We start from the raw sequence: 24,717 nt of genomic DNA, 5'->3' as shown, positions 1-24,717 counted from the left end.
ACTATTTAGTCAAATCTGAATCTCACTGAATTCCTAGATTTTCAGAGGAGGACCCTTGGAAGCTGGTAGAGAACTTGTTAAATACATCTACAAGCACTTCCTTTTTGAGTGTGTTCTACCTTCCCGAGCACATGAAGATTCAGGATATTTCAAAGGGATGTATCATTCATCCTTATGCCAGCTTTTGCTGGGTTAAAGGACAAGCTTCTACGAAACAGGGGCTGTTGAAATCTAACAGGATAAATAAGTCACATCTGACATCTCAACAATTAGAGTTTGTCCAATTAGCACAGACTGGGAAATAGCATAGTTTGTCCAATTAGCATAGACTGGGAAATTCCAAAGGGAATGGCCCTGTGCGGGGAAACGAAGCTACTTGTCTGGAGAGCCTTTCTAGAGAGTGATATGAATCTTAACCAAATCTATTGAATAATTGTCTCTGGCTAACTCGATGAGTTTTAACTTGAATAATGAAGCCTCCAACAGTATTTAATGTAACAGGCCTGAAGTCCAGAAATTGTTCTTCTTAGTAGACCTAAACAATTAGGAACGAGATACATGGCAGAGTGCAATTAATGGGAACAGCTAGACAGGCAATTTCTCCAAGGAACTGCAGCACAAAACTGTCTCCCAATTGAGAAAGATGGTGGCTTTTGGGGGGAAGGGGAGGATGCACTATTTGCTCCAAGTAACAAATTGACTACTTCCACTTGACTTTTCTGCAAACCAAACCAAGTTCAAAGTTGGCCCAAATTTTGTAATCTGGACATTTCTCCTCTACAGTCACAGTTTCAAAACTCTTAGGATTTCTTAAACTAGAAGCCCTTCTAAATTTATCAGAAGACTCAGTTGGTGTTCTGAACTATATGCCACATAGAGTTGCTCTCACAGCAACCTGTCTGTGGGCTCAGTAAATACAGTATAAGAAAATGTCTGCTATTGCCATCTCTTGGTCTCTTGGATGCTTCCGTCTGCAACGCCCCCCCCAACCTTTCTAAAGATTTCCCTCCCACTGGAAACATGTTTGCCTTCCTGCTCAACGGATGTTTATTTTGTTTCATTCAGAATAAGACATACTTGCTAAAATGGGGGAGTTTCAGCAGCCCTAACAGTTTTCCAGTTGATATGACAGCTCTGACAATTTTGTACTTCTGATCAAATGATTGATCATGCTTTTTACAAAAATTGGAACATATTCTGTCAGGACAATGGCACTGAGCTACAAAATTGTGTGTGTGTGTGTGTTTAACAGAAAAAAGTGAACTAAACTACTTTTGGAAAGCAAGAAAAATACAAAATTATCAATTAGTCACAGTTAAACAAATTATATAGGGTTCTTACAACATGCAAACATCTTTTATTAGTTATTTTTAATTAAAAAACTCATCTTTTATTACTTAAATTTACCAGCTACTGCTTGCAAGGTAAACCACTGAGATTATCCTTGAGTTTCCAACTCTGGAAAATGAGAATAGATGGGGATCCAGAATGCAGGTGTCAGAGCCCGGGATAATATGCAAGGCTTTTGCATCTTGGTTGCTGGCATTTCAGTGAGCTGAATTAGTTTGTCTCCTTAAGAGGACAGAGACAAGGACAGGATTCTAACATCTATAAGGATTCCCTCATGCTGTGTGGGGTGGGAGGACTGAGCATTTTGGAGATACATCCTTTGCTAATGTGTTTAAGTATAGCCACCTTTAAGAAAAAATACTGCAGAAAGTCCAAACTTTAAAAACTAATTAAGGGAATTTTTATTTAATTAAAAAAAGAAAGACCACAGAGTTCTTGTAAATAGTCTGTTCCCCTGGTGCATTTAAATCAATTAGATTTACTAGCAAAACAGCAAAGTTTCAGGAGAACATTATTCTGAATAACTGACTCAGCTAAACTATTAAAGGAGGGGAAAAGTAGTTGAAGAATCTGATCTAATTATTTTAAATCCCGGCATCATATTACCCACATGGTCCTTGTCAAATGCCACATCTGTTATTCTGCGTACATTCACATGGCTCATGATGTGTTTTTCCTTCAAAATTCACAGTTTACAAAGAGAAAGGGCAGGTGCTTATGACTAGTGGAAAGACATCATCTACCCTAAAAGGAGCTTTATTTTACCTGAGATTTGGTACAAGATCACCTACCAGAATAATTTTGTCCAAAGGGGTGGCTTTGCACCAGTGAAACATGCCACTGCTATCAAGGTGGTCAGACTCTCGCTCCATTTCATGAAGAAAAGTCCTAGATATGGAGAATGGAGAGTTAGCCTGGGAACACTTGGCGCTCTGGTGTAACAAAGCATGATGTCAAACTCATTGGAGCCTCAAACCCAAAGTGAAGAATAACATAAGGAAAATGACCTCGGGTCTATGGGACCCCCGAATAAAGATGCATGTCTGAAGGACACCAAGGGCTGAATGTCTTCACAGCTGAAGATATACTAAGCACTTTGGGCAAAAGGCATCAAGAATTGTGTGTATGTGTGTGTGCACATGTGTGTGCATCTGTTTAACAGACACACCGTCTCTCTTTTTAACTTAGATTAACTGCCTTGAGGGTGGTCACTTCTGCTCTTAATTTTGCTACCATTCTGATGCTACTGCTGCTTGGGAGAAATCATGAGAGGTGTTTTGCGCCCTTGAATACAGAATTTAAAAGGCCGTGAGATCGAATCATGAGTGGTATACCTCTCTCCTTAACCTGTCTTCCTCTTGTCTCCTTTCCATATCTTTTCTTATGGGTCTCTTTTGAAACATCCTTACTTATTAAGTGCATTTTGCATCCTTTACAGCTTCCATCACTGGCCTTCATTTGACTAAAATTTGCTCAAACCTTGGTCTAAGTTTCGGCAAAGCCTTCCATTTAATCACCCTACATGGCCATCAGGCACAATACTTGTCATGTCATGTATTCAATCACCAAAAGGGTTGGAGGAGCTTTTGAAGAATTCCACTCCCATCTCAAGGAATATATATGTGCTTGTGAGAGAATAAAGGAAACCCTTCAAGAACCACAGAGAGGTTTGGGTTAGACAGGACCTGTTCAAGTCAAGAGAATCCAGCCATAGACTGCAGAAACCACCTCAAATCCCAAGGGCTTAACCCAACACAGGTTATTTCTCACCCACACTATGTATTTTACTGAGGTGAACAGTTGTCTCTGCTCTACACAGCCATTCAGAGTCTTAGGGGGACAGAGGCTCTACCATCTTAAGGGTACACCCCCTGGAACATGCATCCCCCTTGGTCATTAAGGCAAGAGAAGAGAGAGAGATGAGCCCAGGCATTTAACTGCCTTGGCCCAAATCGACAAGTCATTGCACCTCACATTTCATTGGTCAGAATGAGTCACATGGCTCACACTTCATTGGCCAGGATAAGTCACATGGCTCCTTCTGACTTTACAGGGCTGAGGAACGAGGGAAGCATCTGAAATATCTGCTGAGCATTTCTGTCTCTTTCAGAGACTTTAAAGAACACTCCTTGGAAGGGTAAGCTGTGACGAAGTGAGAGAGTGGCATGGACATATATACACTACCAAATGTAAATTAGATAGCTAGTGGGAAGCAGCCGCATAGCACAGGGAGATCACCTCTGTGCTTTGTGACCACCTAGAGGGGTGGGATAGGGAGGGTGGGAGGGAGGGAGACGCAAGAGGGAAGAGATATGGGAACATATGTATATGTATAACTGATTCACTTTGTTATAAAGCAGAAACTAACACACCATTGTAAAACAGTTATACTCCAATAAAGATGTTTACAAAAAATAAATAAAGAACACCCCTTAGTTTATGGATAAAAGTCAAAGATCTAACAGACTGTAAAGCTGACACTTGAATATAATGCTGAGATTGAGATTACTGGTGCTCACAATGTCCAATTTTCCTTTCCTGCCTTAGCAGATGGGTGGGTTAGGTGGGGCCACATGATTCATTCTGGCCAATGGCATGTGAGAAGTGGCGGCTGATGTAGGGAGAAGCCGTCATGTGATTCTTCAGGCTCCCTCCTAACCTGCTGCAGAAATGGCCAGCCTGAGTACACGAGTGCCTACGTGGAGCTGAGTCCCTGCCTCCTTGACCTGCGCTGGGCATGTAATGTGAACACGAAAGACACCGTTGTTGCGCTAAGCCACTGAGATTTCACGGTTGCTCCCGCAGCATTAGTCTGCCCTATCCTAATACAAATACCTTTTCCAAAATGCACGTTCCATAATATTAGCAGCTGGAGAAGTCCCGAGGAAATGATTTCTGTAAGCAAATAAATTTTTAGAAAAGTATCTCCTCTTTGAAGTTCACCCCACAGCTTAGCATATGAAAGGTTCTGAAGTCTTGCAAAAGAGAGATCCTTTAAAATTTGTATAATCCAGTGTTTTTCACACACTTCTTTGATCACAAAAACTTTTACTATTTACTTAGGTACTTACTCCTTAAAAACATGTTACTATGCCTTGAAATGCCTTTTCTGATGTACTGTACTGTCACACTATAGGTTCAGTCCCGGTAACCAGTAGCTTATGACAGCATTCTTCTGTGAGATTTTACTATACATCCTGGGACTAACATGACCTATTGTCCTTTGTGCTGAAGGGTTAAGGGTTTTCCCTGTGAATTAATACAGCTTGTTATTCAACACCTGGTTCAAAGACTTACATCCAATGTAAGTATTTTGCTCTCTTTAACCAGGTTAGTTTCTAAACTACTATCTGAAGTCATACTTTTTCAGACAAAGGAACTTAAACTTAGATTAACATCAGACCTAAACTAATGGGATAGAGATAGGACCCAGACAGAGAAGCTGGGGTGGGGGACTTGAGGCACTGGAGAAGGGTTTAGAAAAGTAGAGAGGCTAATTGCTAATGAGATCAGCCAAGGACTAGGTGCAATCCTTTATTTTCCTCTCCATTTGAGACCTACCTGCAAAGTTAGTGGATTCTAGTCATCTACCCAGGCAGAAGATGTTGTAAAGTTAAGCCTCAAGGTCAGCTTGACCAAAATAAGTTATCTTGTTAATTCAAATTAACAGCCTTTGGTGGTTTAAATATCCATAAGTCATGAGTCCCAACTCAGCATCCTAAAAGCCACACAGGCTCTCTTAATGGTGATGGCTAGGCAGGACCACGGTGATGGCTTTATGCCAAGCTTGTTAAGGGGAGCACACCAAGACCCTAGTCTGGTTTTGATTTTTATCAGGATTTGGAGAATTGGCTGTATTACTCATTCATAGCAGCTTGTTTCTCTCCATGTGTAGTTTCCTAGACACTGTCCCTCAGGTGTTGATATAATATACCCAAGCTACCTTCAGGAGGTGGCTTCCTGCTCTCTGCCCTCAGCACCCATGTCTACAATAACTTCCCCTACTTTTCTTCTGGTCACTTTCTTCATCTTTTTTGTCACTTCCTCTAATGTTTCCTTTCCCCACACCCACCCCCCATAATGAATAAAGAGTTCTTGGTCTGGAAATGAAAGGCCCTTTTGGCAGATGGAAGATGATCTTCTCCCAAGCACATTTAACTTGACTCAGAGTAGCAAATAAATCACTGTACACTTTTCTATCATAATAAAAAGCATGATCTATGTAGCCAAGATGTCACAGAAAACATCTTTCTTCATTCTGATGTTATGGAAAACAGATATACCTTAGAGGAAACACCTGCTGGAGACCTGCATTAAAGAAAAGGCCGGAGGAGCCCCACTTCATCATAAAGACATCCATCCAGTGTCCTTGCTAAAGCAAAACCTGATGCGATTCAGCTCACCATCCCTTAACTAAAGCTCCCTTCTGCCATATGCCTTGCAAATGACATGATCCTTTCAGAAATATACTTCCCTAGAGAGACTAATAAATCATCTATGAGAATGTGCAGTACTAGCAGTCTTAGAACTTGGAAACAAGGATTGTATCATAAAGGCTGACTCTATTGGAGGGAAAGGTAGCCACAGGGCACCATCCAGGTCATTCAGGGCAAAGAAGAAAAGCCACATCTTGACCACAGGGAGAAGTCTCTTGGGTGAGGGGGTCTTTCTGTATAAGACAGGCTGGGAGAAATAAGGTGGGAGTTATCAGACAGTGCCCTCAGCAGGACATGGTTGGGGTGATGGTGGGGTTGGTTCACTGGTCACAAGATAGGCTTCTTACTGTCTGAGCAAAGTGTGGGAGAACCGAGGTGGTAACGGACCTTGAAATGTCCTCAGTCAGGTCTTGCCTTCCACCTTTGGAAGCTGATAGGCTGAGTGTGCTGGGTGAGGACCTGTGGATGTGCAGAGCCATATGTGAAGGAAGCCGCCAGCTTTCTTTGCTGACAACTGCCTTCTTCAGGCTGCTTGGATATTCACGAAGCAAATGTCTTGTGAGCACAAGCTTGGACATAGCCCAGCTAAGGAAGGCAGGCTCCTTTCCTCTCTGCTTTCTGGAACCATTCTGAAGAGAACTTCTATTCCTCCTGTGCCCATAGCAACTTATCTTGTAAGAATCCTATCAGTTAAAGGAAAATATAAATGAAGCACCATGTGCCTTTTGTTTCCAATGGTGGCACCCAATGAGACAGAGATCCAGCCATGCAGGGAAACCTCCATTAAGAAAGTGGGGGGTAGGTATCAGTGCCAGGCCAGGAAGCGTGATTTCCTAGAGTGTCAGTCTGCTTCCTTATTTCCTCCGACAAACAGACCTGACTCAGATTATTCTTGAAAATGATCCACCAATGGATGAGATCCTCCCTTTCACAATTATCTATTAGAAAGCTCAAAAAGCACCTACAGTTCCTTTCTTTGTCTTTGCAGGTCTCATTTTTGGATGTGTTAGCAAATCCTGGCGCGTGACCATTCCATTCGAAACCTCTTTAAAACTCCACAGGTGGCTTGTAAATTCTTAGGAGTTTTCTGGCCTGGATGCCGAACAATATATTTTTTGCTCAAGACTTGAGTTGAACAAAAACAATATGTTTCATCAAGTCTTAGCACGGAGAGAAGGACAAGTCCCTTGGCTGAGTGCTGGGGAGGAGAGGAGGGATGTGTGCCTGTTTCCAGGAGTTTCAGTGCCCTTGCAGGCTACAGCTGCCTTCTCCCCAGGGACTTTGGCACAGGTAGTGACAAGGTTATGCAGTTCACACTTAACCTGGAAATCGTCATTTATCGTCAATTCTGACCACCACCTTTTGTGTTCTGGGAAAGAGGAAATCACCTAAAATTTAGGAATGTGAGGGCACGCTGTATAATCTCTGCTTCCCCCCGCCTCTCTCTCAGACTTACACACGTATACACACACCTCTATACACATACACACGTGCTATAGTCAAACTGCAGAATATGAGTCTCTATGGTCACATTATGATTTCATTTTTCGGGGTTTCACCTGGATGCCGCTTACTCGTTACAAAGCATTATTTTTACTTTGGAGGGAAACTTAAGGCGTAAAAATGTGGATTATTTTTTGCAGCCCATTCGCCTAGGAACCTGGGCATGGGCAAGTGGAAAAAGGCTCCTGTGACCGCTGAGAAGTCTCAGGACCAAGCAACCGGGGAAGGGGCTCAGGAAGGTGACGGGCACAACTTACTTTCCCTGTTAGAAAGTGCTCTGTGATCACGTCCTTTTTTTTTTTTTTTTTTTTGCGGTACGCGGGCCTCTCACTGTCGTGGCCCCTCCCGTTGCGGAGCACAGGCTCCGGACGCGCAGGCGCAGCGGCCATGGCTCACGGGCCCAGCCGCTCCGCGGCACGTGGGATCTTCCCGGACCGGGGCACGAACCCGCGTCCCCTGCATCGGCAGGCGGACTCTCAACCACGGCGCCACCGGGGAAGCCCCGTGATCACGTCCTTTTTGATGAGAAGGGGAAAGGGAGCACCAGGCCCTGCGCCTCCCACCCCCAGCTTGACCAGATCTCCTGGCTGAGACTCCTTTACTGGGTAAAAAGTGAGAAAGCCTGCCACAAAATCTCATGGGGTGTGACATACGTTGACAGCAGGCTGCTTATCTCCAGAGCTCCAAGCCCTCTTGGTAGTCATGTGGGAAACCTTAGGGAAGGAGGGGAATAAGAAACCCGGGGGTGGGAGGGATAAACTGGGAGACTGGGATTGACATATACACACTACTATATATAACACAGCCAACTATTAAGAACCTACTGTAGAGCACGGGAACTCTACTCAGTATTCTGTAAATGGCCTATATGGGCACAGAATCTAAAAAAGGGTGGATATATATATATATATATGTATAATTGATTCACTTTGCTGTACAGCAGAAACTAACACAACATTGTAAATCAACTCTACTCCAATAAAAATTAATAATAATAATTAAAAAAAAGAAACCCATTGTGGGGCAGCTAGGGCAACCGACTCTGCTGGTTGGCTTAAGACTCTGGTGTTCCGGACAAGAGACTTCAGTACTAACACTGGTCACTCGACGGTCAAAATGGGGATACTTTTCCCTAATCTGAAAAGCTCCTAGAGAGGGAGGAAGACGGGGGAAGGGAGAATAAAGCCTGGAAACGCTATGCCCAGAGCACCTTCCACACCTCTACGTTTATAGGTAATTGTGGCTGATGTTCAATGGAAGGAAAGACAGTTGGGTGGCTGGGGCCCTGGAGGTTTTACGACAAGAAGGTTCCAGTAAATCGTATCTTCCAAATTCCCTCTTGTTCCTGTCTCCTAATTCCTGGTAATATACAAAATCTTCCCCAAGTTATTGAGGAATTGTTGACTTTAGTGGTAAAGAGTGTTGGTATGATTTTTTTTTTTAATCTGAAAATGATATTTTAAAACAGAGAGGTGTTAGACTTCAGGACATCATTGTACTCAGTGTAATCTTATTTCAGTCTACACAGGAGAGTGTAAACTGTGTTCCAGTGTAAAGCAAATCAGCTGTGAGTAGGGTGCTCTGTTTGCCTTTAAATGCTGCTTTCCAGATGGAGTCTATCAAATCCATGGCCTCTGTTTTCCATGTTTACCATCTGAAATCTCCGCAAAGACATTTCTTCCACCCTCTTGCTTTAGAAGTTAGACCCGAGGTCAGAACGGCCCTGGCCCAGGTTAAGGCAAGAAGGGGAGGGTGTTTCCATTAGATAAACCCACATCTGAGCTCACACGTGACATCTCTCTGCTAAGTTTTGCTTTATTTCTGATGAGTGTAAACTGACAGATTCTCTGCAGAGCGTATTCTGTGAAAGCATTCATGTAGGCATCTAAAAACTTAAAATTGTTACCAGACGGGAGATGGAGGAGAAAGATAAAAAGGAACAATTTCCTCTTCCTCTCCCATTCCCCAGATAGACCCTCATTTAAATCCCTTTATATGGATATTTTTATGGATATTGCATTTGGGATTTCCTACAATGTGAGGACAAATGAGACAATACCCGGAGCAGCAGCTACTTTAATAAAGGCTGGAGCTTGTGCCCTGGGCAGGGTAGGCGAGGGCGCAGGGCAAGCCTCACCTCTCCTGGGAACGATTTCCTCAGCCAATCTTTTCAGCATGAGGTTGTTATTTTCAGGTGCCCTTTCCAACACTTTCTAAATATCAAACGACACAGTAAACACAGAAGTTGATCTGAATGAAAAATATTTTCCTCCCTTAGACAGTTTGGGATACAATCTTCCCTGTTCAATGGACTAGGAGCTGAACGATTAAGTCAGTTATTCCTATGCTTTTGATCTTAAAAAACACATTACATGAGACAAATGCAAATTTCAGGCAAACGACTATTACTTTTTGTGGGGAGATGACGGAAGTGGGAGATAGGAATTTGAAATATCTGAAAACGAGTTCATTTTTCATTGTATTGATATACTTTCTAAGGTTTTAAGGGATTGAGCCTGGGTCAGAGATTAGAGTGACAAAAATGCTTTCCTTATGCAGTGGGGTGAGAGGCTTGGCCTTGACAATTACTAATAATAATACCCCCCACCAAAGACGTTAGGAGTGGAAAAAATAGCATCCATCAAAATGTTACAGGTGTGGGTGTGCATGAGTGCCTGGGTGTGCATATGTGTGTGTGAGAGAGAGAAAGAGAGGGAGGGGTATCAAACCGAAAGGTACACAAACTGTGTAGAGGACATAATTCCAGGATACGTGGATACTACTGGATTTTTTTTTTTTTTTTCTGGGAAAAGGGTGCTATTTGTGAAGTCTTCTTATCCACATTCCTTAGTTTTTCTGAAATCCCTGGGGCTGAAGGTCAAAATGGAGACAAATTATTAGCATGCTGGTGATTACAGATTTTTGGAAACATTGGAAGGACCTAATGATGTGTCGAGGACCACAGACTTTAAAAAACTTCCCCACATCTGGAAGCCATCTCTGCAGGGAAGCCTGTGGAATAAAGGCACTACAGCATTGTCCTTAGCACCCGTGACCTGTCAAGCAGCAACGGAGAGAATGGAGATGGACGCCACTTGGAATCAGTTGTGACACGGAGCCCTCCTCCCCTGCTATGTGTTACAAGATGGCTATTTTTTAAAAGTGGCCTGCCTTGATTAAAGGTGAAAAGTTAGAATTAGTGGTCTCTGGTGGGAGGGAAATGGTTGTGGTTAGTGTTCTTTAACAAGAAGAAGTGATTAAAGTTGGGCTGTTTTTAGGGGTGAAAGGTAAGAGTTGGGGTTTTTAGGTGGGAGACAGGAGTCACAGGGTGAGAGGGAAGGAAGGTCTCAAGCGCTGTTACTGAGACAATAGCCAGAACATGGAAGCAACCTAAGTGTCCATCGATAGATGAATGGATAAAGAAGATGTGGCCCATATATACAATGGAATATTACTCAGACATAAAAAAGAAATGAAATTGAGTCATTTGTAATGAGGTGGATGGGCCTAGAGTCTGTCATACAGAGTGAAGTAAGTCAGAAAGAGAAAAACAAATACCGTATGCTAACACATATATATGGAATCAAAAAAAAAAAAAGGTCATGAAGAACCTAGCGGCAGAACGGGAATAAAGATGCAGACCTACTAGAGAATGGACTTGAGGACACGGGGAGGGGGAAGGGTAAGCTGGGACAAAGTGAGAGAGTGGCATGGACATATATACATTACCAAATGTAAAATAGATAGCTAGTGGGAAGCAGCCGCATAGCACAGGGAGATCAGCTTGGTGCTTTGTGACCACCTAGAGGGGTGGGATAGGGAGGGTGGGAGGGAGGGAAACGCAAGAGGGAAGAGATATGGGGATATATGTATATCTGATTCACTTTGTTGTAAAGCAGAAACTAACACACCATTGTAAAGCAATTATACTCCAATAAAGATGTTAAAAAGAAAAAAAAGAAAAAAGAAACCATCTGGATGCCCCACCACTTCCCCCTATTGCCTAAGGGCCAGAAGGATACTCTGGGGAGTCATGCATTGCCTTCCCCAAATTGTCTACTTAGGTGCAGCCATTTATAGGAGGGAGAGAGGGAGAAAGGGAGACAGAGAGAGAGTGAGAGAGAGTTTCTACAACCTTTCTGGGAACCTTCCTATAATTTAAAAATCACCACCAAACATACACACACCTAAATGTCTCCTGTCCCATGGAACCATGGTGCATGCTGATAAGTGAGTTGCGACTTGCATCTTTCTTGCTACGTCTCACAGCACAAACAAGATCACCCCATGGTCCACCACTAGTCACCCAGCAGGCAGAAGTGTATGCATGAAGAGGGCTTCATTGCCCTTGTAGACCAAATGGACGACGCAAAATAATGCATCGTCAAAGTTTTCAGCTAAGAAACTCTGGCTTTTATAAACTAGAGTAAACTGGCGTCTGTTTAGAATTATATGGATACTTAACACAAATATAAATAATATTTCACTTCCTGGTGGGTCATTTCTGGACTGTTTTGCAAGAATGCAAATTCTTCCTTATAATCTCTTTCTCTTCCCTATCAAAATATCCATGGAAAAAGATTCTAAGTTATGCATGAGCTCTCATCACTCTGTGAAAGTAAAAAAAACTACATGTTTTGTGAAATCTTCTCTCAACCTCTTCAATTTGACCATCTGCCAGGAACCCATTCTCTTTTACTCAGGATTCTAGGGCAAAAGTCTAACAAAACCACAACAAATTTCAGATGTCTTGATTTTATTCAATGCTTTGATTCTTTTATCTTCTATATTATTGTTTTAGTTTCAATGGGAAACTAAGATTATATAATTAAGGAGTCTATTACACTTCATGGCACTCTTTATTCACCTCTACTTTTCCAAGCTGTTCAACACCCTTTTAATCTAAACTCAAAACTTTTAGTAAGAGTTTGGGATGAGAATTAATGCCTTTGCGAACTTAACCTCTGCCTATTATTTCCAGACATCTGATGTGATACTGGTCAACCTAACTATCTAGAACAGGATCAAAAATTGTTTTCTGTGAAGGGCCAGGTAGTAAACATGTTAAGCTTGCGGGCCAAGACACAAAACTGATATTATGTAGATATATAACAAGACCGAAAATAAATTTTCACAATTTCTCATTGATGATATTCAAAATATAATAATCATAATAAATATATTTTCATATTACAGATCTAATGAAAAGAAAATTTCAAAGGTATTTTGCTAAATTGGCATTCAAAGTTAGTGTTCTTATCATCAAAATCAATTGCAAATGTTCACATGTTAATGAGATTTAATTCAAAGATTTATCATCTTTGGAAATGTTTTTTCACACAGATAGGTACTGCCAAATACTGATAGTGCTCCATGAACATATGATTCTAGTTGAGAATATTCATCTCTTAGGAGACATTATTAGACTCTTCTCTCGATATCTGCCTTTAGCATGTCATTATACGGCAGATTAACCACTTGCAATGGAAGGATAGGTGGAAACTCCTCAACTGAACAGCTAAATGAACTTAAAATACAGAAATTTCCCTTGCACTTGCATCAAAGTCCAAACAAACAAACACTACTGGAACTGAGATCAGAAAATACATCCATTGGAAATATGTATGGAAATAGTGATCACACCTTTTGTTTTAACTTCTGACATCATGGGAAATGTATAAAAGAGCATGACATTAGTTGTGATTCAAAGAACAATAATTGTCACTTTAGTGACTTTATCATAAAATGAGTTTCATATATAAGCTGTTTTGTCTTTTAATTATATGTTGATTTCATTAAGGAAAACAGTCAAACCTTCAGTGAATGCTAAGTTTTGAAGCCATTTAGTGTTGGATAAGTGATCAAGGGCAGATCTCATTCAGAAAAATTTCAGTCCTGACCCAGAGTTCAAAAAATGCCAATAAATCTTTACCACTGCTAAGGTCTTAGATGGCTTTGCCATAGGGCAAGTCAGGATATTCGTCTTCTATTTCTGAAAAAATTCACAGAAATAACAATGGTGAAGTCCATAAAAACAAATGAAATTCACTGCTGATGCAATTGGCCCAATAACAGGATAAATTAAAATATTTTCCACAAGATACCAGCTGATGAAAAACACATACATTACATTCATACATGTAATGAATATACATAGTCAGTACACTCCTTGCATTTCACAAGTTTTGTAAATTTGCCTATGAATTTCTGCTCCACATATACTTTTACCACTATCAGTTGTAATACATCTTAGTAGAGTCTACTTCATATTGTAATGAATTACTGTTGTCTCACCTTTTCTGAATATATTTTCATGTGGTAATTGTGCCATGCAGACCATTCACAGAGGCTAATTTTTCAGTTACTTCAAATTCAGCATTGGCTTCTTTAATAAACAGCAATTAAACAGTATCAGTAACATTTATCGACTCATAATGAGCTAAGGGAAACCAATCAAAATCATTTGCTTTATTTTTCAAATGACTACTGATATGGCTTCTAATGTCAACTATTCAAGCAACCATTTTTGCTGAAAGATTAATGGTAGTAAACAATTTCATTTTCTCTGGACACATTTGTTGACTGCTGCAATCAAATACAATATAATTGGCTCACCATCAGAAAATGACTTCCCTTGCTTGGCTACCAAATGAGCCACTTATAAACAAACTTTGTTTGCAAATTCTGTTGTGATGAGATAGTCTTCTAAATTTTTCTAACTGTTGTAACTAGTGCTTTTGAATTAGGAATACTGTGATAAGCGACTAATCTGATACTGTCAATGTATATTTCATTCATTTAGCACAGATATACTGTCACTGCAAATTCAACTGCTTTGCCATTGCAAGCCATTATATAAAAACAAGTGGTGGGCTGGGATTTGGCCTGTAGGATGTAATTTTCTAGCCCCCTGATCTAGAACACACCCTGACATCATGGTAAATTTTTGCATGCGCTAACTATAATTCTAACATGCTTGGTTTTTTGATTTGCAGATTAAAAGTGGCAAATTACAGTTGAAGAGAGGAGTTGCTGCAAAGAGATAGTTTTATACCAGCTTAAGTAATCATAGAAAGATAAAAAAACAAAACTAGAAAAAGTAGCCATGGAGAAAAGCACTTCCAGATGGCAGTAAGGACATCCAAAACTCCACTCTTTCATAAAAGCAATGAGAATTCTGACAAAAATTCTCAAAATCAACTATTTCAGAACTCTGGAAATTAGCCAGATGCCTGAAGCAATCTGAGATGTGTTCAATTCAAGAAAAATGACAGAATCTTGATAAGAACAGTAAGTTTTGTTTCATTTTAACTTGCCTATTCCCATCCCCCTCTCCCCAGCTCTACAGTAGCCTTGAAGTCCAAAAGCCTCAAAATCACAGTAGCCATGCACACCAGCAGGCTAGCATCCACTGGAGAGGGAATAATGGATTTGAACTTCCCCCAAAGCCCTATTCACACAAAATATCATTATTTGGCTTTATGGCAGCTCCCTGGAGACACCCAATCACAGGACTTGTCTTTATTTGACCTGACTCAGAGCCTCCTCAGTTGGAATAGCTGGTTCCCCTGGGGAATTTTCTAAAAATGATGAGCAGCAGTTGTTTAAAACTGCAGATACTTGAGGCAGAGATAACAGTGTGGCAAACAAGAGGCTAATCAAAATCCTTAAACAGAAAAGCTGGAGAATGAGAAGTCCATGGGGTGGGGGGTTTGAAAAGCTTTTACTTATTCATTCTAGGAATCTAAAAGAAAACCACATGCATGTGCAAGGCTGTGCACTTGATACCCAGGAAACACCTGAGACATCCTTAATCCCTCACATCTGGGTGACTCTGAGACTCTGCGCAAGAAGGAAGTAAAGACTAAGGCAGAGATGTAAACTGATGGAGTGTTGAAGGCATTCCCCAACATGCGCACAGAGCCCCTTGGCAGAGAGACCTACGGATTCAAGGCTTTTAAGTACTGTTAAAATGGCAACACTATCCAAACTGATCTGAAGTTTCAAATCAACCTCTAAGTTAGCTGTATTTTTTTTGGCAGAACTTGACAAACTGTTTCTAAAATTAATATGGAAATTGAAGGGACCTAGAAAAACCAAACAATCTAGACAAAGAACAAAGTTGGGGAATCACACTTCCTGATTTCATAACTTACTACAAATTGCATTAATCAAGATAGTGTGCTACTTGCATAAAGATAGATACATAGATCAGTGGGATAGAATGGAGGCCAGATATAAACTTTTACTTTAACGGTCAATTCCTTCTAACAAGGGTGTCAACATAATTCAGTGGGGAAAAGAATAGTATTTCCAACAGATACTGCTGGAACAACTGAATATCCACATGGAAAAGAAGGAAGTTGGACCTTTGCCTTACACCTTCTATAAAAAATTAACTTAAATGGATCAAAGACTTAAATGTAAAAACTATAATTATTAAACTCTTAGAAGAAAACAGGTATAAATCTTCAAAACCATGGATTAGGCAATGGTTTCTTAGATATAACACCAAAGATCACAGGCAGTAAAATAAAAAATACACAATTCTGATGACATCAAAATTAAAAACCTTTGTCGTTCAAAGGACTCCACAAAGAACGTGAAAAGACAGCTCACGGAATGTGAGAAAATATTTGCAAATAATACATCTGGTAAAGAACTTGGTCAGGAAAAACAAATGACTCTTAGAATTTAACAACAAAGACAACCCAATTAAAAAATGGGTAAAAGGCTTGACAGTCATACAAATAACCAATAAGCACATAAAAAAGATTCTCATCATTAGGCATCAGGGAAATTCAAATAAAAACCACAATGAGGTATCACCACACCCACTAGAATGGCTATAATAAAAAAGACAGACAATAACAAGTGTCAGAGAGGACGGAAAGACAGTAGAGCCCTTACACATTGCTGGTGTAATTGCAAAATGGTGCATCGGCCTTGCAAAATAATTCAGCAGCTCCTCAAAATGCTCTGAATAGAGTTATCGCATAACCTAACAATTCTACTCCTGGGTATATATCGAAGTGAACTGAAAACATGCACCTGTACTAAAACCTGCACATGAATGTTCACTGCAGCATTATTCATAATAGCAGCGGAAAGAAACAACCCAAACGTTTATCAACTAATGAAAGGATAAACAAAATGTAGTGTGCTGATATAATGGAATACTATTCAGCCCTAAAAAGGAATGAAGACTAGACATGCTACAACATGGATACACCTAGAAACATTATGCTAAATAAAAGATGTCAGACACAAGGAGTCATATACTACATAATTCAATTTTTATGACATGTTCAGAATGGGAAAATCCATAAAGACAGAAAGTAGTTTAGTGATTGTTGAGGATGTGGGAAGGGGTGAATGGTACCAAGTTTTTTCTGGGAGTGATGAACCTGTTCTGAACTTAGACGTGCCAGCTGCACAATTCTGTGACTATACTAAAAACCACTGTACTGAGTTGTACAGTAGGTGAATTATATCTCAATAAGTTTTCATTATACAAACAACAACGAAGTAGTCACAGAAGGGACAAAGCGAGGTATTCTATTTGTCTTCCCGGAGGGTCAAATTCTCCTCCAATTCAATTAACTGTAACTGTACTGTGTATTATGACACATATAATTACTGACATCTGAATAATCTAGAAGAAGTTGAACTATAGTCAATACACCCTTCCATGAAGAATCAGGAAAAGGGCCTACTATGTTCCTAGGATTATTTCCATCTAAAATTACGTAAACAATAATGATGCTTAGATAAGTTCTAGGCAAAGCTATCCAGAATGATTTGTTCCAAGGTTTTTGACCTGCTGAAGTTGAAAATATCTTGCAACTATTGTTGAGTATCTCATATGACACTGAAATTTATAGACTATAAGAAGCTATTGACATTTCCTCTCTAAGGCTTACAGAGAACTTCCACGTTTGATTGAGTTCCATGAGAACAGAGATCATATGTATGATCTAGCATCTAGCACAGTGCTTGGCACAGTGCAATTATGGAGGACATCCGCTGAATTCCCAATAAATATTTGTTCACTTACTGACTGGAGAATGAGTAGCTGATGAGAGCCATTGACTGTATCTCTAAACTTGGCCAGTTGTGTTGCCATATGTTACTGGTTTAAGATAGTTATAATTTATAAGTCCAGGCCATCTCTCCTACTATCAGGAAATTCAAAATCAAAAACAGAATTAAGCTTCCTTATAGTTTACACCTTCCATGAGTTTAGGGAGATTCACCATCTATTTGTCAGTACATGGTAATGACAGCAAGATGTGTCCCTGTTACCCACAAACGGGGAAATAACAGGTGAATTTTAAAGTAATTAAAGCCACATGATGAATACCACGGGATACACATGAGAACAAACCAAGGGATTATCTAAAGCTCCCAGATTCCTTGGGAAAAAAAGGATAGCAGGTTGAATATGATTGTAATTTAAGTAATGAACTTAATAAATACCATTTTCAAAGAAATGTCCTCTAAATAAACTCCCTTTGATCTAGGAAATGAAAAGAGTAACTGTAGCCAACATCACCTATCTGACCTCTTCCCATAGGAAAAGTTTCTCTTGTTTGGGGGCTCAAACTCATGTGGCAACAGGCTGGGAAGGTGGCTCTGATCCTGACATGCAAATGCAACAGGCTGTGATTAGTCTAAGAGTCCTTCAACCAAGTCATTCTGCTTTAATTTCATGTTCTTCAGGCAAATTCAGATGAGAGTCTGTTTTATCATAGGTGCCATGTATTGAATGAGCACACGTGGAAGGCATTATGCTTGGTGCTTCACATTTATCATTGCTAATCCTTACAGCAACTCTGCAATTGCCTCATTTTCAGATGAGGAGAAGCTAGGTAACTTGATTAAGATCCTGTTGTTGCTCTGTAAATAAGGAGGTATGCACTGGCCACGCCAACATGAGCATTTAGCTTCTTATGTGGTTTTATCGTGAAGTAACATACGACTGCTTGGTTGGTACACATCTTTTCCTGGAGGGCAAATCAGAGGCGATCAAGCTGAAAAGCAGACTCTAATGTGTAGCAAATAACCAATATGAATACCATTCTATGAAAGGGCTCGAAAGCAAGCAAATATTGACAACTTCTCCAACTTAAGCACTGATATCAACGTTTAGAAAGGCAAAAGTATTGGAAATTCCTTGAAAAAATGCATTTCTGTGGTATAATGAATTCACTGGAGAACAAATGGGATGTAACGCTATGTTTCAAAATACATACAAATTTGATCTGATTTATAAGCAACCATTTAGCCTGAGTTTTGATGGGTAGGTAATGGCTTCTGTTTTTACTATCATTATAGTTTGGCCCTTTCCAGAAGGTCATTAGTTTGAATCATACAGTATATAGCTTCTTCAGACTGACTTCTCAGACAAAGTTTAAGATTCATTCATGCCTTTTGCACATTGGTAGCTCATCTTTTAAAGATTGCCAAATAAAATTCCATTCTGTGGATATAGCACAGTTTGTTATCAAGTTACCTATTAAAGAACATCTTGGTTGCTTGCAGTTTATTTGGTGATTCTGAATAAGCTGCTGTAATGTTCACATGCAGATTTTTGGGTGGACACAAGTTTTCAAAGAAGTTGGGTTAACACCTCAGAGCCCAATTACTGAATTTTATGGTAAGACTATGCTTAGTTTTATAAAAAACCTCCTGTCTTCCAAAGCAACTGTGCCATTTTGCATTCCCACCATCAATGAATGAAGAGTTCCTGTTGCTAGGCATCCTTGGGAGCAATTTATATTGTCAATTTTGTTGAATTTTTTCTAAATGAATAGGTAGGTAGTGGTACCTCACTGTTGTTTTAATTTGCAATTCTGTAATGACAAATGACTTGACCATCTTTTCATGTTTATTTTCTACCTGAACATCCTTTTAGTTATTTTGCCCATGTTTTAATTGAATTGTTCTCTTATTAAGTTTTAAGAGTTCTTTATTGTGTTCTTATTGAGTTTTAAGAGTTCTTTGTTTATTTAGTGCTTTATCAGATATGTTTAGCAAACATTGGCTTACCTTTTCATTTTCTTAACAGTCTTTCGAAGAGCAGATGCTCATGATTTTAATCAGTTCCAAATTATTAATTGATATTACAATATATTTTCTGTACTCATCCACAAACTCAAGTTCATGTAGATGATCTTCTATGTCTTCTATTGATAGAAGTTTTGTACTTTTGCATTTTTACATTTTACATATATAGTCCATTTTGAGCCAATTTTTGTTAAAGGTGTAATATCTACATCTATGTTGCTTTTTCTTGTTTTCTTTTGGCTTTTTGTGTGTCTGTGTGTGTGTGTGTCTGTGTGTGTATGGATATACAGTGGTTCCATTACCTCTCCTTGAAAAGAATACCCTTTTTCACTTGAATTTCCTTTGCTCCTTTCTCAAACATCAGTTGACCATATTTGTGTGGTCCTATTTTTATGAACTTCGTTATTTCTTCCACTGATTGATGTGTCTGTACCATTATGTCTTGATTAATGAAGGCTTATATAGTAAATCTTGCAATTGGGGAGTATAAGTCCTCCAATGTTGTTCTTTTTTTAGTATTGTGATGGCTATTCTAGATCTTTTTTTTTTTTTTTTTTTTTTTGTGGTTCACGGGTGTCTCACTGTTGTGGCCTCTCCTGTTGTGGACCACAGGCTCCGGACGCGCAGGCGCAGCGGCCACGGCTCACGGGCCCAGCCGCTCCGCGGCACGTGGGATCCTCCCGGACCGGGGCACGAACCCGCGTCCCATGCATCGGCAGGCGGACTCTCAACCACTGCGCCACCAGGGAAGCCCTATTCTAGATCTTTTATCTTTTCAAATAAACTTTAGAATCAGTTTGTCAGTATCTATAAAACAACTCACTGGAGGTTTCAGGTTGTGTTGCATCCACAGATCAAGTTGGAAAAAGAATGGACTACATTCTGGGCCGTAGAAAATACACTAACAAATTTAAAAGCATTGAAGTCATACCAAGTATTTCTCAGCCACAGTGAAATTAAATTAGAAATCAATAACAGAAAGACAGCTGGAAAATCTCCCCAATACATGTAAGTAAACAACTTCTTAATAACACATAGGTCAAAGAAGAAGTCTAAAAGAAACTAAAACGTTTTGAACTAAAGAAAAATGAAAATACAGATTATCAAAATTAGTGGGGTGCAGCAAAAGCAGTGCCTAAAGGGAAATTTATCACATTAAATGCATATATTAGAGGGGCTTCCCTAGTGGCGCAGTGGTTGAGAGTCCGCCTGCCGATGCAGGGGACACGGGTTCGTGCCCCAGTCCGGGAAGATCCCACGTGCCGCGGAGCGGCTGGGCCCGTGAGCCATGGCCGCTGAGCCTGCGCGTCCGGAGCCTGTGCTCCGCAACGGGAGAGGCCACAGCAGTGAGAGGCCCGCATATCACAAAAAAAAAAAAAAAAATGCATATATTAGAAAAGAGGAAAGAACTAAAATCAATAATCTAAGATTCTACCTTAAGAAACTAGAGAAAGAAAAAAGTTAATCCTAAAGCAAGCAGAAGAAAAGCAGAAGAAAAGTAACAGTAAATGTGAATAGTAAATAGACCCAAGGAGGCTGTCATTCTTCACCTAGACTTCACTCAACCTCCAGGAATTAACAAAAATTACTATTTAAGTGTTCCTACCAGTTTATGGCTCTAGGGGCCTTTTCCCCAGGAAAGCAGAGCTCAGCTGTGACTCTCCAAATTTCAGGGTGATGGTTTGCCCTGCAACCTCAGTTCTCTGATGGGCGAAGAAAAGTCTCTAATTTCCAGTTTGTTGAATTTCTTCCTGTTGTAAGGACAGGAGTGATGAACTCATCACAGCCCTTTACATCTTGGAGCTGAGGCTGGAGATGTGGCAATGTCTTTCCTCATTCTCTCTGATGCAAGTTTCAGGGTCTGGTTCCTCTGTGTCATGGAATCAGGCAGCTCAGTTTTCAAATATCATTCACATCTCAGCACATCCCATCTACCTGTCTAATCTGAGAACTCCCCCTTCAGCAATTGAATATGCTTTCCTTCTTGGGTCATTATGATGTGATTTATGACATGAATGTAATTGTCAGGATTACTGTGGGTAATTAAAACATGAAGTGAATGCTGCCAGAGGCTTCAGTCACTCTCAGTGCCCTCATTAAAAATCAAGAGCTGACCAAATTATAAACAGACTGGTTTGCAGAAGTTCCCAGCAAAACCTAATTATGAAGCTTATCCGTATTCTATCCGAACTCACTCCATTAGTCATGCAAATTCTGAAAATGATTAAGTTATTTTATGTGCTGGAATTATTCTGGAATTAATAATAAAGAGGTGAGTAGCAGTAATTAGACATTACTAGGAAACTTTATTATGTCGGGTCGCTCTGGGTCATACTGCACCTCTTCCTCACCCTGCACCCAACAACATAATACGTACACACACACACACACACACACTCACACCTATAAGATGGTTTAATGAATGACTTAATGGTTTTAGCTGATTTACGATAACTTTTTAAATGACAGCTAAAACCAGTGGGAGAAGGATTTGCAAATGCTGCATGAGTATTATCTTGGAATTGGTTAGAGAAAGAGATTTGGTGATTATCATCAGGGGAATCCTTTCTCTCCAGAAAAGGCAAAGTACCACAAGGAGAAATCATTTACTATGAGGATGTTTCAAGCTATGGCAGCTGGAACAGGAGCAAGTGAATAACTTAAATCTTGAAGGAGCTTTAGATGATCATGTCTCATCTCATCTAATTTTACAGACAGAGGACTTAGCCTAGAGAAATTATGTGGCTGTCAGTGAATAAGAGAGCTAGGCTCCACAGACTGGTGGGGAAACTGGAGAGCATACGGTTTTTTCAGCATGGGACTGGGTGAGAGAACATGGAAGGCCACACTAAGGTCCACACTTAGTTTGCAGAGAACAGACAAAGTAAGTCACTGACTATTTAGCTTGGAGAATCACGGCCTCATCTGAGATAAGAGAGCACTATATGGAAACAGAGATATCGTGATGCCTATCCAAAAGAGGTTAAGAACCTTGATCCAGTACGTCTCTGGGGAAGCAAAAGTAAATAAAATTTAAAAGATAAGGGAGGGATATAAAAAGGTGGGGGGAGGGAGAGAAGAAGAAAGAGACAAAAAGAAAAGCATACTTTATAGATGGATGTAAGATTCCAGAGTTACACATTTATGTATCAGTTAGATTATGGAGATTCAGCATTGCCAATTTGGTTGGGTCGATGATGGGGCTTATGCAGATGTTCCTTTGTGGGGAGCAGTGGGGAAAACAGAGGGTAGGGGAGAGAAATGTGTAGTTCTTACAGGGATACAGAAATTCAACTCTGCAGAAAACTTTCTGAAGTGAAACTTTCACCTGAAGTGAAAGACAGCAAAGCTGTGAACTTTGCCCAGAATGAAGCGGTCCTCAGCCCTGCCCGCTTCAGGTGTGACTGGGTGTACCCAGATGGCATCCTCAGGCAAATGTGACAAATCAAGAAACAGAAACTCGTACAGAAGGTCCTTGGGAAGGTGACATAGAAGAAGAGGAGAAGGGGGACAAAGGAGTGTGAGGTTCAGCTTGAGAGAACAGGCCTGGTCTTGGGAAGCGGCTGCTGAAGCTCAGCTTATTTGTCTACAAATCCCTCCTAGTAAGGTAACAATTTTAAGAGATGGTGGAGGGAGGGTTTGACATTAAGGGATCTGGGGATGAGGAGATGAGTAAGACAGTGATAAATTCAAGAAAATGGAGAGCTTTATAGGAGGGAAGGCAAGAGTCTGGTTGCAACATGGTGATTAAAATACCCACCTTTGACAGATATAGGAGCAAGTAAACTTTAAAGCGTGTGTGTGTGTGTGTGTGTGTGTGTGTGTGTGTGTGTGTGTGTGGTCTGCTCTGACTTTTCGCAGCAACGCCATGAGGTGAACAGGAAAAATACCTTACCCACAATTCAGGATGGTACAAAATTAAGCGACTCGAAGTCGCAAGATGGTAAGCGGCGAGCCTGGGCTCCGCTCAGACTCTGTGTCTACTGTGCGTTCCTCTACAACACTGCTGGTCCTTTACAGAACTGCTCAGAATGGATATAGTGGAGAGCAGGAAGGTCAGTGAAGAAAATCGCACGTGCTTCCTCTTAAAAAGGGGGTGGGTGTTTTAGTGGGTTCGTTTTCTCGCCTTCTCCAATGGTGGCGGAGCCTCAGCACTCTGAAGGGGGCTTGGGTGACAATTAGGCAGCTGCCTGACCCATGGCCATCATCGCTGGAGGAGGGGAGCTACAGACTCCCCAGGACGCGCACAGCCTCAGAGTGTACAAGGCCTTGGGGACCTCTGTTCCTGCCTCCATGAGAGCCTGGAAAGCCCAGGGGCTCCTTGGATTCCCTTTATATCGATTCCAAGGGCCCTGCCGGACAATTCAGATCGCACAGAATCCTCTGTGCACACACCCCCAGGATGCTTGCACATTCGTCACTCAGTCAGAACACATTCAATGCTTTCAATGTGTCTCTCTTTTTGTTCTCCTGGGTTTTTGTGAGTTTTTCCTTGTTTTTTTTTTTTTCAAATTTCTCAGCTTTTTAGGAAGCGAATATGATACTTTCACCTCCAAATGTGGAGATGTCTCAGCGAGAGGCACTCCGAGAAAATGCCTTTGAAAACAGCATTTGTTGGCTCGCTGGAGCCAGACGCAGCCACCTCAGCTCTTGCTTGAAACCCAAACAGGGTGACTGCCAGTAAGGGATTCCAACCAGCTGGAGGAATTGGCCTAAACCATCTGACAAAAGGGATCCCTTTTCCTCAACAGCAGCTTCTCCATCTCTCTCTCTCTCTCTCTCTCTCCTTTTTTTTTTTTTTTGCTCGAGAATGCAGTTTTGCATTTGCCCTTCATACAAATAACTGGAGGGTGGGAATTATTCAGAAAGCGCGTGTTCAACACCCCGTCTGTTCATTCCTGACAGCAATATATAATATAAGGCTATAAAAACTTGAAAAATAATGCAACATAAAAAGGGATTGACTCAGCTCCAAGAGGCCATAAATGATAACAAATACCACTGGATGATTTATTTCATGCTGTAATCCTTACAGTAAGTCATCTTTCAGACATTTCCTTGTGACAGGTTTTAATAATATTAATGCCCAGAGCAATCCAAATCATCGCCAACAGACGTATTTATCAAGCTGTCAATCCGAGTAAATGAAATCCTATAGGCAATAATGTAACATGTTTCAAAGAAGCTAATAAAACAAGTCGGCAGAGAAATATTACTTCAAAGTATTCTCTCCCTCTAATCCAGTCCTGTATGTTATACAGCCAAAATGCAAATCTTTCCATACTTGATTTATTGCTCCAAAAATACCAATGACCTTTTCCCAAGCTTCCGTATATTCGCTCTCACACATTCATAAAGC

General features: G+C 40.6%; 1 protein-coding gene across 1 annotated transcript in view; it reads right to left on the bottom strand.

Annotated features, from left to right (window-relative positions):
* The window catches only part of KCNU1 (potassium calcium-activated channel subfamily U member 1), a 152,863-nt gene that overhangs the window by 22,243 nt on the left and 105,903 nt on the right, over positions 1-24,717 (bottom strand). Inside the window, 1 exon segment of the mRNA XM_059049166.2 lies at positions 2,142-2,238. Within this exon segment, the coding sequence (XP_058905149.1) occupies positions 2,142-2,238 (97 nt within the window).

This window comes from Kogia breviceps, chromosome 20 (genome assembly GCF_026419965.1).
Source record: "Kogia breviceps isolate mKogBre1 chromosome 20, mKogBre1 haplotype 1, whole genome shotgun sequence".
Taxonomy (NCBI): domain Eukaryota; kingdom Metazoa; phylum Chordata; class Mammalia; order Artiodactyla; family Physeteridae; genus Kogia; species Kogia breviceps.
This window is presented reverse-complemented; position numbering and strand designations above follow the sequence as displayed.